We start from the raw sequence: 14,960 nt of genomic DNA on the forward strand, positions 1-14,960 counted from the left end.
ATATGTTCACAATTCAACAGTAAGGATCCTTGACTATGGAGTGCCTAAGACCAGGTTTGTTTATTTAGTGATTAAGAACATTCCTGTTGTGTGTGTGTGGGGGGGGGGGGAGGGAGAGGGAGAGGGAGAGGGAGAGAGAGAAGGGTAATACCATTGTGATACCATGGATCTGATGATGGTCCTCACTCAGAATTATGAGAAGCTATAATTTTAAAATAAACTGTTTTATTCAAGTGTGATAAAACATGTCTTTTTATCCCAGTTCTCTGAATTCAGAGGCAAGTAGGTTTCTGTGAATTGAAGGCCAGCCTGGTCTACATGACAATTTCCACGCCAGCCCAGGCTACATAAAAAGAAACCCTGTCTCAAAAAGAAAAAAAGAAAAAAAAAGAAATCATCAAAAATACATATTTAGACACCATTTGGGTCAAAGAATCTTCAATATACCGAGGCCTGGTTTAATGGATCAAGTTAATATACTCTAAGAAAAGATAACATATGACTTCTTCCTAATACAATAAGTACATGTAAAGAAGGCTTGGACCCTAATTTGCAAATCTCTAGCTATGAAACTATTTTCTTCTTTTGTACATGAATTATAATGTGTAAGCTTTTGATATGGTGAGTAATAGCTATTACAATGAGAGTTTTATATTTCAAGATATTTTTTACTGCCTGGGCGCTGTATACGTAATTTTTTAAAACACCAGTTTTTATGATACATCATCTTCAAATTACGTCGTGAACACAATATGAATATATTCATTTGGTTTTATTCTTCAAATTGCCATTAGGAAGTAGATACAAATCAAATTGCATTTCTCTTTATAACTCAAAAGGCGCAAATCCAGCCTTAAAGAAATTAGCTAATCTTGGGTCAGGCGGTGGTGGCGCACGCCTTTTATCCCAGCACTCGGGAGACAGAGGCAGGTGGATCTCTGTGATTTCGAGGCCAGCCTGGTCTACAAGAGCTAGTTCCAGGACAGGCTCCAAAGCTACAGAGAAACCCTGTCTCAAAAAACCAAAAAAAAAAAAAAAAAAAAACAGGAGAAAGAAAGAAAGAAAGAAAGAAAGAAAGAAAGAAAGAAACTAGCTTATCTCATCTTTAGCCGAAACAAATCTAATGAAGGGAACACAAACTGAGCTACAAATATTAAATACATGCATATTCTATATCAGTTCTCATCTAGTCTGAGGCTCACAAAGGTAAATGCATGCACCAAACCATTCAGTGTCTTATTAGAACACCCACTTTATCATTTCTCAAAGAACTAAGGGTGTGAGCATGCACACGTGTGTGTTTGTATGTGCACATCTGCATTTTTGTATGTGTGTATGCGAGTGTGTGTGTGTGCGTGTGTGTGTACATGTGCGTGTGTGTGTGCGTGTGTGTGTGCATGTGTGTACATGTGCGTGTGCGTGCGTGTGTGTGTGTGCATGTGTGTACATGTGCGTGTGTGTGTGCGTGCGTGCATGTGTGTGTGTGTGTGCACTTTTGGGTAAGTTAGAGTGGAAACAACTCAAGATTAGGTCATGTCCTATGTATGGGTTCATAAATTATAAAAATCTTTTTGTTGCTTCATTGTAGCAAAGTATATTGTTGGATGATGAAGGTGGGTCAGATTCCTCAAATATAATCAGTTTCATATTTGTGAGCTTCAGTTATGTATTTTTAATCATACATTTCATTTTTGTCTTATGGTAGGAATATGTTAATTACTAAGGAAAAGACAGTAAGAACCAATTTTTAAAAATTGCTGAAGAAGAGAATTTACCTACAGTAACAGCACATAATTGGTCTATTAGGCTATGAATGAAATCAGAGATTTGGTGCCTATGTCTTCCTATGTTTTGTTTTCATGCCTCAAACAAAATGTTAAACAAACACAGCAACATAAAATCAGATGCCCAGACTTCAGCACCTCCCAGTTCCAAGGCAACAGGAAAAGTCTCTAGCCATAAGCATCTTTGGGGCGGCCACTTGTTCCGTCTGCAGCAGCCAGACAGAGCGGCCTCCTTTCCTAGGCGGCTCTTAAGAATTTGTCAAGTCATGAGCCAGAGCTCAAGTGCCTTTATCCCTGGCAGGAAGACCTGGGAGCAGGCTCGGGTTTCAAGCTAGACATTAGCCATCAGCGCTTTGTTTCTCCATCTTCAGTCTCTTCCACTTAGCTGCTCTCTGCAGGAGGGCCATTAGCAAAGGCTGCTGGGGGTTACTATACTAAACACTGTGGACCTGAGAGAGTCTTGGGTAGCACTGGCTTCAGACCTACAGTGTCTATCTACATTCGTGAAAGAGGGGCCCCAACGACCATGCTTTATAAGGCTCCAGAGGACCACTTTAAATACATAATTTGCCCTTAAGATTGTGGCCAGACTTATGTAGATAATCTTGATACCAAAAACTGGGAACAAGCATCCTTGTCATCTAGTGAATATAAATTAGTTGATGGGCATTAGTAGCAAAAGTAAACATTTATTTTGTATAGATTCAAATATTCACCATTTTTAGATAGACTATTTACTGTTTGAAGCCAGTTTCAAATCTTATAATTTAAACACTGAATACAAGAAATCTTACTTTTATGGATATGTAGGGAGATATATCCAACCATACTATTTATGAACTACCAAAGCACAGTTCTTTGGGGGGGGGAATTCTAATTGCTTTATGACTACTATTGTATAAAAGTTATAGAGACCTGACATGCTCGACCACAATGCAACCTAAAACTTAACTGCAAAAAAAAAAAAAAAAATCTTCCCATTTGACTTTGAGCAAAGTCAAAGAACAGAGAGAAGTCAATAACTTATCAATAGCAATTTATGTAAGCACGTTATACAACTCTTTCTTAGTGACAATACATTCTTTTGGTATAGGCAGGAGTAAACTGTGCTTAATAAGCCCTTATCAGAATGAAATAGTTTTTTTGCAAGCTTCAGAAATACAGTAATAATAAGTGCTGTGGTATTAATGGATTAGTTCATTAGCACATTTAATGTTACGTAGAATGAAACATTTAGTCATCCATGAGCAATGTCCTGCTACTCACTTCCTGGCACACACTCATTTGTATCTGGTTCCTGGTCTGCCTTTTGATCTACCCGAAAGAGTAACATCGAGAATAAAACAGCATTTCAGTTGAGGATTAAACTCAAAGGCTAGTATCAGAGCCCGAAGTTGCAGAGTTCATCCGACAGGTTTTCAGTTTGTCGTGCCCCAGTCTGATCCTACATTAACCCCGTTAAAGCCTCCTGTTCAGTTAAAAGTCTCAGATGCAGCCTAGGAGACCTGAGGTCTCATTCCTGGAAGCCACTCCAACACTGCATGGACATGGCAAGGAAGAACCGGGCCAGGAGCATCTGAGATGATGCTTCTGCTCTCTCACTGACTGAAGCGCTACATGACTGTAGAAAGGTCACCTTATTTCTCTGAACTTCTTTATTAAATCTTCAAAATAAAGACTAAACCCATTTTCTCATTTATTTCAACGAGGGGGTTGTAAATATAAAACAAGGAAACTATACATAAAAGTAAAAGAAAAATATTACCTCCGAGACGCTCTTGTGGTGCGTTTAGCATAGTTCAAGTACATATTTTTATGATTATAGCAAAAGCAGCTCCCAAAACTTAGGAACTGTCGGCAAATATAAATCATTCATTTGCTCAGCTGCTGAACTGCAAGAATCAGACTCGTTTCCAGCCTTTCTTCCTCTCCCCCATCAAGGCTCTATTACACAGTTAATTTGATAACAAACGTAATACATACTTCAAGAGCTTTGGTTCCTTAATAGTTGAAATCAATTCATCTCACCCCCAACCCTTATTCACTTATATAATCATGGGCAGGTTTTCCTACTTTAGTCCTGAGCCCTGTCCTTGGAAGTTAAGACTATTAGTTGTGCCCAGAAAAATCCTAACTGCTAAGATTTGGGAATCAAATACACGAACAATTTAACCCAGGTTCCTTCTCTACTCTTTCTGCCTCCGGAGAGTTCTGCAAGTCGGAGTAATACAAATTAGCTCATACCCACAGAATTATAATTTCCTATTTATAGAAATCCTTGCTTCTCTGGTGCATCTGATGAGATACTCATGTTATCACCAGCAGAAGCCTGAAGAATACACGCAGTATTAAATGTACCAAGTCAGTATGCTCTTACAACTTACGCACTATCCGGTACATACTGGAAAATGACGTTCTTCTATTTATCCAGCAGCTGCATCCCCATGACTGCCCAAATCACCCCAGAACTCAACACACAAACAAACATGCAAATACATAAAGATATTTACCATCTTCAGCACTACGTACTAAGTCTTCCGGCAGATTATCTACTTTTGCTTGATCTGTTCAGGAAAAATTAGCAAATGGTTAATGTGGCTGAGCCTTGATGAGAAGGGAACAATGAGATTGTCCCTGGAAGCTCCAAGCCGCCCGTTGGGAGTGGGAAGCAATTAGTCAAGATGCAGTGAGGGGGTGCAACCAAGATGTCTTCCCCCAAACAGTTTCTTTTTAGATTATCTACTTGAGCCAGTGTCTTAGTGGGCGCTTCCATTCCAGCCCGATGCAGCTCACATCGGCGAATGGCTGTGCACTGACTCCCATGGGTTAGAACGGTTAGCTCACAGCAAGCAATCCGCTGACAGCAGGGGAAAGCGCAGGGCTAAAGCAGCCTCTCTATCCTGCGGCAGAGGGTAAGACTCTGGCCATGACTAACACCTTCCCAAACCTATGGTCATTAGCAAATATTTGTGTATGTGCATCATCGTTTGCATGTGCCTCTGGGAGGCTCGCATGGGAAGCCAACCAAAGAGATGGAACTGGGGACCAGCTGCTGAGTGGAATCTTGGCAGGCTAGTGTGAGAGTGGGTATCGGTATTTGGGAGAGAGAGCACGCAGGAATACCGGCAGCTCACTTTTTTTTTTTTAACCCTACACATTCCTGAGCACTTTAAAGCTGCACCATGGAAATAACCCTATACTTCTCAGACAAGAGGGGTTTTGTTTCGTTTTGTTTTTTTATTAAATAGCACAATTGTTGCCTTTTTCTCCTTTTTGCCTTGGTGCCCATCACTAACGTAAGGAAGGACAATCAGAGCTGTCCAGCAGAGGACTAGACTTGCCTTTTCTGGAAGCATTCAGGCGGATGTGGGGGCTGGCCACCTGTTGAGGAGGCTTATGAATGACTTTCAGGGTCCCCTCCAACCCTGAAATTCCAAGATCCTTGGGAGGATTACAGCTGTGATCTGAACTGGGGATATTTCTTCTATGCCCTGGGAATCTCTGAATTTTATGGATCGTTTTGAGGACAGAGCTCTTTTCCCTTTCTATCTAAACCCTGATTTTTGTTTAAAATCTTAAATTGTGAGTACCTAAAACTTATCCTAAGCCCAACAATGTCAGCAATCATTTCAGTTTGGCAGGGGTTAACTTCTATGTAATAAATTTTCTCATGGTCATCAGCAACACCAGGACAGATCATCGCTTCAAAATAGTAGGAACAAAACTCCAGAGGCCGTGGCTTCTAAATCCACTGGTCTGGCACATGAGTCCCGATGTGCATTCTGTCACATCCGAAGCCCTCCCCTCTTCACCAGGGAAGCAACAGCCTGCATGAAACAGTACCTGACATACCACTTCATGGTAGTCTTTGGCCGGTACCAAAAGAAGTGTCTGAGTAGCAGGAGAGTGATAGAAGAGAAAGGAAGGTTCTTGAAGTCAAGGACTAATCCAAATTCTATCAAGGAAAAATGCATTAGGCACCCAACACCGTCATATGTAATATGGTCGCTTTGTAAACACTGTTGACAGTAGTCTATTTTGAGCCTCTGGTCTACTGAGTAATACTAAGCAAGGCATTTGATCTCTTATTTGACCATTTTGCTCAGTTATAATATGCAGATAACTGTTTGCCTCTCATGGGCAGGTAGGTGCTTGTGGAAAATTCTTAGACAACTTGTTGACTATTCAGTAGATGCTGATTACTAGTTCAAATTTCCCTGGCATGATTAGCTACAGCTGTTCTTTAAAACCCACTGTACTTGTATTTTTATTGAATTGTGTGTGTGTGTGTGTGTGCGTGCGTGCGTGCATAGTCACATATGCATACGTGTGTCGTTTATACCTGAGGTATGAACGTGCTTGAGGAGGCCAGAGGTTGAGAAGAGTTTCTTCCTCTATCAGTTTCTACTTTATGTATTGAGGCAGGGTCTTTCACTAACCCTGGAGCTCGCTGATTTGGCTAGTCTAGCTAGTGAGCTTGCCCTGGGGAGTCCTTGTCTCTCCATATATATATGTACACACACACACACACACACACACACACACACACACACACAATCACTCATGCTTGCACCTCAAGTTCTTTAACCACTAAGTCTCCCATCCTCAAGCTGGGATGTAGCAACCCAAGGAAATCTGATTTTCTCAAGATTAAATATCGTGAGTTGTCTTAAAAGCAAAGTTTCAGACACCGAAGGGCAAGCCGTTTGAGCGCACTTGGGAAAGCATGGTTTAGTCTAGTCTGGTGGCACCTGCACTGGGGGGTCGGTGCATGCCAGCATGCAGTGAGGCCACGGAAGAGCGCACAAGCGTTCTTAAGCTCGGGCGAGACATGGACAGTGGGCAGACTTTGATCTCACTTGCTGAGTCTGATGAAATGTCGTCGAGACTTTTGGAAGGCATTGTCCTAGCCGCGCTCCTTCCCAAAGCTCTCAGAACAGGGCTGTGCTCTTCTTCTGAACCTGTTACGAGACAAAAATGATGAAGGCTGCACACGACAAGAGCAAAAGCCCCTCTCACCAGGGGACACTGAAACCACAGGGCAAAAAGAGAAATTGTACATCGAGCATCCCCTACGTCACAATAGAAACTAAAATATCTGCCATCAACACGCTTCTCAGAGATAATTCTCCTGGTCGTGCGAAAGCACAGACCAATGGAAGTGGGGTTGCCACGCTAATACAAAAGCCCTCTCTGAGTTATCCACACCTCTATTTTAGGCACAAAATTTATTGAGTCACAGCTTGGATCTTCACACTTCACATTCTGGTTTTTGAAGACAGACATGAAATGATTTGGGGGCCATTAAAAAAATGTTAGCAGAAAACCACAGAAGGCAGGATTCAGATGGTTCACATCTGTGCAGGGCCGAGCACATGATGGGCGGGCTCTCCACACCAATAGCAGTGGGATTTCTAGATTTCAAGATTCAGAAAAATTACCAACTAAATGGTAAAAAAAAAAAAAGAAAAAAGAAAAGTAATCAACTCTTTAATTGACAAAAGCGTTTTAAAGGGTAGGGAGGATTTCATTATTTACTAATGCCTCTAGATCTATAAACATTAGATTTTCATTATATATAAAGACATTTTTAATTATTAAATTTAAAACACATTGTGTATTATATTTATGCATACATTTATAACTAAGAGATAAAAGAGGTCATCATGTAATAAGAACAGTCCTTGCATACATCTAAGGATTTCATTTAAACACTGAAAACTCCATCAGGGGTAAGTCCTGAGTATTAATGAGTATCCATGACTAGAAGATTTACACTCATATAGACTTCAAAAATATGAGCTGACTCAGCAAACGATTCCATCAGTCAATCAATCAATCAATCAATCAGTGATTCTAGGCACTAATTTTCTGAAATGCATTCCCAGTCTACCTAATGTACTTAATATGCATCCTTCAGCAAATGGGTTCTAAGACAAAATAAATCCAGGATGCCTCTTGTACATAATTACCCAGCATTTCCAAAAGTATTTGGCCATGGACAAGCGTCCCTGCCACCACCAGGAACATATTAAAGTGGTTCGTGGTTAAGAACTTAGCCACAAGGCCAGCATGTTAAGCTGTTCATCAAAACTAAGGAACCTTGAAGAAAGTTTCTTCCCCAATGCATTCCACTGCTTCCTGCCTGTTGGTTTTCAAGGCTATAAAAACCATGAGGAACTCATAATTTTAAAAATATCCTCTTTGATTCTGCCTGTCATCAGTACTGTTTCTTGCTTAGATGGGTTATCGCTGTTCAGTCAGTAAGACGCTAGTGTACCTACCACAAGAATGGTTACACACATTCCACAAGAGTTTCTATACGGAGTGCAGATTCACAAACCCTCTACAGGCCAGTTTACCCACCTAACTCAAAGGGCAGATTAGTAAGAGAACACCTCAACAGGGTTGGTGGGATGGTTTTATTCTCATGCATGTTTGGTTTTAGGAAACATTTCACTTTTCTTGTTTAGTTTTTTAGTCAGTAACATTTGTTAAAAGAGACTACTCTTGACTGATTGGGATCCCATACGGATCCTTGGGTTGGTGGTCCAGAGAAGATGCTATAGCTACTTGTCAAAGAACTCAGATCTCACAAGCCAGCCACTCAGTAAAGCCCCTGTATTTCCACCACTGTCAAACCAGAAAGAAGATGTTCAACTACGGTTAAGCAGCTTTGGTTAAAATGCTCCAGTCAGAGAGCATCCTCCCCTGCCTCATCAGGTAACGTCCCATTCCAGTTTGCTCTCGTTTTTTTCTGCCAAAATGCCCAAGAGTTGATCAACATCAAATCAAGGCAAGCTTGGTGTTTTGTGGCATGATTGAAAGCAGAACCCTCAGTGCGCTGAGATGAATGTAGCTGTTGAGTAAGAGCCTTCACAACTTAGCCAAGGCAGCAGGGCCAGGCAACGCCCTCAGGTGGAATCAGGTTAGCTCATCTGACTGAAAACTTGTTTGAGAAGGGGAAGATGATTCTGTAGACACACGGGAAGAGAGAGGGAAGAAATACGGGGTAGGAGACCCTCAGCACAAAGCATCTGAGAGAAGGGAAGTTGCGGCCTTGCATCTGGCCCTGGGTGTTAGCTGCACCCATGCTAAAACACCCATCCTACACGGTGAGTTTGGGTCCATTTGTGGAACTTTCCCCCTGCGACTCCTACAAAGACTTCCGGGAGGAGTGTCAGTTGAGAAATCCTGACTATTCCCAAGAAAACATGGCGTGTGTGTCTTCAAGACTCTTCTAATCCCCTAACAAGTTATTTAAAAAATACTGTTGGGCTCTAAACATTTTATAGATTTGATGAGATGATTCTGAAACACAGCCTGCTAAGAAAGCTGTGTTTATACAAACTACCCAAATAAAGAGTATAAGCAAAAGGGCTTTTTCTAACTAAGAAAAGTTTAGGAGAACTCAACCAAACAACAACAACAACAACAAAAATATCATTATGGTGGAATACCAAATGGACCCCAGTCTTTAAAAACTCATCCTTCATGCACAGATCCCATAAAGCAGACTCATTATGGAGTAAAAATTCACAGACACTCACTGGTATTTCTCCAGCTCTCCCCGTTAGAGCTGGTGTTCCCATCTGAGAACTCAGATTCAGAGCTTGCTTCTAGTCTCCGCTCTTTATCTTGTCTCTTATGTGGTATTGCTAGGATCGATTCAGCTTTACTCATTGCTGCTGTAGGTTTTCCTGTTGATTCCAGGAGAGCAATGGGTTGCTTATTTCTGGACACGCTAACTTCCTCAGGAGCTTCTTCAAAGTCGGGTTCCTGGGGAGCCCATGTGCTTTCTGTAACAGCCCTTTCTCTGCCCCTGTCCCCTACAGATTGGACTGTTTCAATAGTCTCTATTTCATAGTCTCCATAAAGTTGGGAGCGTTCAGGGACTCCAAACCCATGTGGGTAACCCCGAACATCTACTGATGGACCAATCACAGCTTCATCTCCTCCTAATAATTTATCACCAAGGTTGAGTTCAGATTCCAACCCTTTACACTTAACCTCCATCTTAGAGGTTCCTGGGGCATTCTGATAAAGATGGGGGATTTTCCCCAAGAACCTGTCTTGCTCTGCCTGTGAAGGCTGCTTCTTACTGTCTTCTTTAGCTGACATCCCGAGCTGACAAGGTCCTTCAGACATCTCTTTAAGAAGTTTCTCAAAACCATCATCAAAGGCACTCTGAGTTACTGATGGAGCCTCAGCCTTCTCTACAGTTTCTTGGATTTCTTTAGGACAGAATTCAGAAGCAAGTTGCTGGGACATCTCACACCTGCCTGTTACAGCTGATGGAGAAATAGTCTCTGTATCCTCTTCTTTCGACAGGGAACTTTCTAATGTTTCCTTCAGTAGTTTTTCCAAGCCAGCCCTAAATTCAAGGCACTCCAACTTGGGCTGAATAAGGGTTTCCCTCACTGTCTTTACCACTTCCTGAAGAGGCTCATGGACTTGCTGAGTGACAGCAGAGACAGATGACCTAACGAGATGTTCTGACGGTGACATTCCAGCAGATAAGTAAGATCCACCTTCAAGAACTGTATCAGGAGCTGTGTAAAAGGAAGGGAAGTCCATGTCTGGAACAACAGCATCCACAGCAGTCCGTGGGGGACTCACTCTCTGAGAACTTGAGGGTCTATCTGCTGTTTGCACTCTCTCAGGAAGTGTGGTTTTCACTTCTCCAGCTTCCCTAAGGAGCCTCTGTAAGACAGCATCTACGTTCGTCTCCTTTGGTCTGGAGGGAAGAACAACTTGCTCTATAGCCTCTGAAATTTCCTCCTGAGAAAGCAATGTGCCATCCTGGGACACAAGACGAGTATTCCGAGTTAAAGACACAGCTGCTGAAGAATTGGAAACACCCTCAAAACAACGGAAAGGCTGAGCTGGGGGAAAAGACCTTTCTGCAGCCGGCTGAGGCTGGCCTTCTGGGTTCCAACGTTCAGCCTTCTGGGTGAGAGCTGTATCTTCCGAAGTTTCAACACCCTGTGGAGAGGGAACTATTAGCCCTCTCTGATCTCCTGAAGGACTGTGCTTCCGTTCTATCCACCTTTCAAACAACCTGTCATCTTTAGATGGGGAGTTGGGCCTAGCGGTTGCAAGTTCCAATGGGGATGGCAAGGGAGTGGATGAAGATCTAGCTGCTTCCTTCAGGAGTTGGTCTACACTGGAGCTCTGTTGAACCTGTGGAAGTGCTACCACTTCATCTACACGCTCCTTGAGGGTCTTCTTGGGCCCCGAGACATCTTCCTTTTCCTCGTTAAAACCTGCTTTATGAGACCCTGTTTCAGAAACACCTACGTGGAGGGCTTTCTGTTCTTGAACGCTCCTGCCAGAAGTCTGGGTTGCTGAAACCGCACCTTCTGCCAACAACTTCTGTAGCCTGTGATTGAACGTGTCTTTAGAGACAGGAGGCAAAACGCTTGTTTTCACTATGGATTCTTGAATTTCTTGATCTGAGTGATCCCTTGTCTCTTCTATTACTGGAGCAACAAAACACCCCATGTTTTTCCCCACATTTTCCTTGGAAGGCTCATTTCCTGCCGAATGATAGGTGAACTTTCTGGGTGGTTTTTGTGGAACTGCGGTTTCATCTGGAGGTGCTTGGAATATGCCCTTTGAATTTGATGTCTCCATCTCTTCAGCTCCCATAATATGTCCCTGTCTTAAAGGTCTCCCTTCTTCTATGTGGGTGTTTTCTCTTGATGATTTCATGCTGTCAAACTCCTTGGATTTTTGGCTGTCAAATGGCACGGATTTCTGTGTATTTGCTGAAGTATTAGTCTCATCATTATCTGTATTATTTACATTGGCTCCCAGGCCCCAAAACTTTCTCAAATTCTCAAACTGAGAATGATGATAGGCTCGTTCTATATTGGGTTCACCCATTCTTTCTTTTAGGGACAGAACTTTGAAGCTGGCATTTGATTGATCAATTACAAATCTGTCTTTCTCCGAAGAATGACACATTTCATCACCAGTAGTGTGAAGGGGAGACACTTTATCTGACTGGTCAGCTGAAGAATAGGTTTTGGATGCACCTGATGTTGGGGGTCTGGTTGTTTTAGGTTTATTTGAGGGATAAAAACAGGAGAGGTGGGGTGTTTGGTCATCCTCATCAAGGACCACTTCTTTAGCAGTGACTTGACCAAATTCACTCTGGCCTGGAGTTGAACTGCCCGTGAACATGACCTGTGACTTGGCAGGCTTGTGTGCTTTGGCAGAAGATGGCTCCTGGCCGCAAGAAGGTGTGGGTTCTTTTGCCTTTATCTTAGCTCCAACCTTTTCTCCTTCCCAGAAGGATATTCTATCACTCACGCTCTTGTATGTCTCTCTCAGCACTTGGTTTTGGGGACCCTCACCTGCTTCCTCCTGGCCTTCAGGCTTCCTCCAAGAAGATCCACTGTCAGCAGCACCGAGTGGCAACTCACCATTCTCTGGCTTTAGGGATGGTTTTAGGATGGAAGTGTTCCTGGTTTTGCTCTGGCCCTCCAGATCATCTTTCGAGTTATAGTCTAGAACAATTGCAGAAGTGCCAACATTCACATGTGTGTTCCCTTTGCTTTTCTGGGGCACATGAAATTTGGATTCTTCTTTACCTAAGCTGCCAGTACGCTTTGGGTTCCATGCAACTTGGGGCTCTGCTTCAGATCTTTTCAGAGCACTGAGGAGGTAGCTACTGTTTGGACTAACTGTCCCACATCCTTCTCCAGTACTCTCTGAACCTTGGCTACAAACCATACTGACACTCCTTTGACTTGGGATTCTGTATCTTTCAAACGGTTGCAGTGTGTCCGGACCCTCCTTTGGGGTGCCCTGTTGGGACCTATTTGCAGAGTTAGATTTGAGAAATGCATCAGCATCTTGGCAAGCTTCAGAAACCAGCACATGTCCCTCCTCTTGGAATGTCGAATCCAATCTCACAGGCTTCCGTTTAATTTTAGTGGACGGCAGGATCTTTGAGTCGCCTTTTACACAGGTATTGTCCGTCATCAAGGGAACAGTAATCTGTGGTTCTGAGTCTGTTTGCTGTCTGGGATCTAGTCCCTGGAGATACTGGAGGGACGACATACTGCCCTCTGTGTGAGAACTTCGGTTAAACCAGTCTAGAACTTTAGATATGGAATCATCGGTTGTCTTCCTTGTCTCAGTAGCATACGGACCCAAGCGCGAGGATGTCTGGGCACCGAGAGCCAGGAGAAGGGGCTTACCTTGCTGATGGTCTCTAAAGCTGTGATCTGATGTCTGAGAGGGCTCAGGCACAGCGCAAGGTGTCAGTTCATCTGCAACACAGAAGTGCTCTTCTGAATAAGATATTCCTTACAGGACCCTTATTTAATCCTTTATTCTAGCATCTCCAATGGGCACTTTGGTTTGCCCTTTCTACATTATTAGCAGCTCATGCCAGCATCTTCCAGGGAGTTTGGTATAAGATATTCTAACTGACTACTCTGTCAAAAGTGCCTTGAAACAGGACAGGAAGGCAGATGTAGACCCGCAAAGTCGTGTGGAGAAGTACTCGGGGTGATTACTTTGGAGTGCATGGTTTATGGTTTTAAAACCATGTGAGTTTTACATTCTGCTCCAAGTTACATTTTAAGTATTAATCTTCTCCAACTTTCAAATATTTGCCTAGAACCTAAAACTGAGAAAGCTCTGTCATATTGGCTTTATGGCTTTCTTCATCCAAGGGAGGTTGCCGTTAACTAGAGGAGGCTTTGAGGGGCACAAGCTGAAGTCATTTCAGGAGTCGGGCAAACAACTTTCAAGTGAGACTAAACAACGAATTCTTTCCAGAACACTTGGATAAGAAAAGGGGAATATCTGCATTCCTGGGACTGACTCCTCAAATATCTGTCATGGTGACTGGTCTACATGCTGGAGGTTCAGAAATCTAATCAGAATAGCCTCCTCCGTCACTTCCCGTTTTCTTTCTACCGTTTCAACTGTGAGTCGGGAGTACTTCTGTAAGACAAGCCAATCAAACTGGTGTTAGGTAACCCACAGCTAAGGGGTCTAAAGAAGCGTGTTTGTGTTCTTTACAAGCCTGAATCACAACGTACATAGAATGTTCACTCACAAGAACACAAGCATTTTATAAGAACTCATAAGGTATTGACTTAAGATACTAGGGAAGATTCTGATCCATTTTGTTTTAATGCTAAGCTGTACAGTACCTGGAGAGGGGTGTGCTTAACACAAGAAGGGCTGAATTTTTATGAAGTCAGCCACATTTTCAGACCCAATAAAATCATACCAGTTTATAAAATTCAATATTTAATTTTAATCAACTCTGACTAAATATGAAAATGTAAGAGATTTGCATAATATTGATATACAGTAGATATTAGCTTCCTTACTTAAATGCACATGGTCTCATTAGATATAAGTCAATACTTGGGAAAGTCATAAAATTTATGTGTCTGTTGTACAGACTATTTAATAATGAGGGAAATGTTTGTGATAAACTAAACAACAAAAACAAAAGTCTTGGGGGCAGGGTTAGAGATGGCTCAGTGGTTAAGAGCCCTGACTGTTCTTCCAGAGAACCTAGGTTTAGTTCACAGCACCCACATGGTGGCTCAAAGCCATCTGTGACTCCAGTTCAGAAATTTGATACCATCTTATGGCCTGCACAGCCTGGTACACAGACAAAGAAACAGGTGAAACACTCATATACATAAAATAAAAGAAAATCTTTTAAAAAGCCAGGGTGTTATAAATACAATTTATGAATTATATTCATGCCTAAAATTTTTGGCAGGTTATAAAATGACAAGTTAACAAAAGTTGATGTTGATCAGCAATATCACAGATGAGAATTTTTAAAATTCTGTGTGTGATTCTTAAGTATTTTACATATAAAGTTGTTACATCAAGAATTAAGAATAGTTCTTTTAAAATATTTCCATCTTTCATTTCTTTGTGTTGTTTTTCATTGTAAAAATACAATGAGTCTTGGTTGCATCAAAGCTCACAGCTAAAGCCAAGCCCCTATGAGTCACATGTCTGAAGGGTTCTTTTATGGCCCCAGAACCTTCTTGTATATGTTATTTCAGTAATCAAACGGCAAAAAGAGATCTTAGTGAATGGGCACACTAAGCGCTCTCTGAATCTAGTAGAGCTAGGAGCCAATCAAAAGAGCTTTGCTGACAGTATTTTCTTCCAAAAACGTAA

General features: G+C 42.2%; 1 protein-coding gene across 15 annotated transcripts in view; it reads right to left on the minus strand.

Moving 5' to 3' along the window:
* The window catches only part of Sytl2 (synaptotagmin like 2), a 98,166-nt gene that overhangs the window by 17,528 nt on the left and 65,678 nt on the right, over positions 1 to 14,960 (minus strand). For 4 of the 15 annotated variants that reach the window (XM_075953078.1, XM_075953082.1, XM_075953081.1 and 1 more), the window contains exons 8-11: positions 12,995 to 13,066; positions 6,644 to 6,745; positions 4,295 to 4,348; positions 3,051 to 3,098 (exon numbers count right to left, since the gene is read on the minus strand). In XM_075953078.1, coding sequence (XP_075809193.1) covers positions 3,051 to 3,098; positions 4,295 to 4,348; positions 6,644 to 6,745; positions 12,995 to 13,066 — 276 coding nt within the window. Of the gene's footprint in view, positions 1 to 3,050; positions 3,099 to 4,294; positions 4,877 to 6,643; positions 6,746 to 9,334; positions 13,067 to 14,960 lie in introns of those variants that run through there. The other 11 variants (XM_075953070.1, XM_075953071.1, XM_075953080.1 and 8 more) reach the window with 8 other exon arrangements.

The sequence above is a fragment of the Microtus pennsylvanicus genome, chromosome 18 (genome assembly GCF_037038515.1).
Source record: "Microtus pennsylvanicus isolate mMicPen1 chromosome 18, mMicPen1.hap1, whole genome shotgun sequence".
In the NCBI taxonomy this organism is placed as follows: Eukaryota; Metazoa; Chordata; class Mammalia; order Rodentia; family Cricetidae; genus Microtus; species Microtus pennsylvanicus.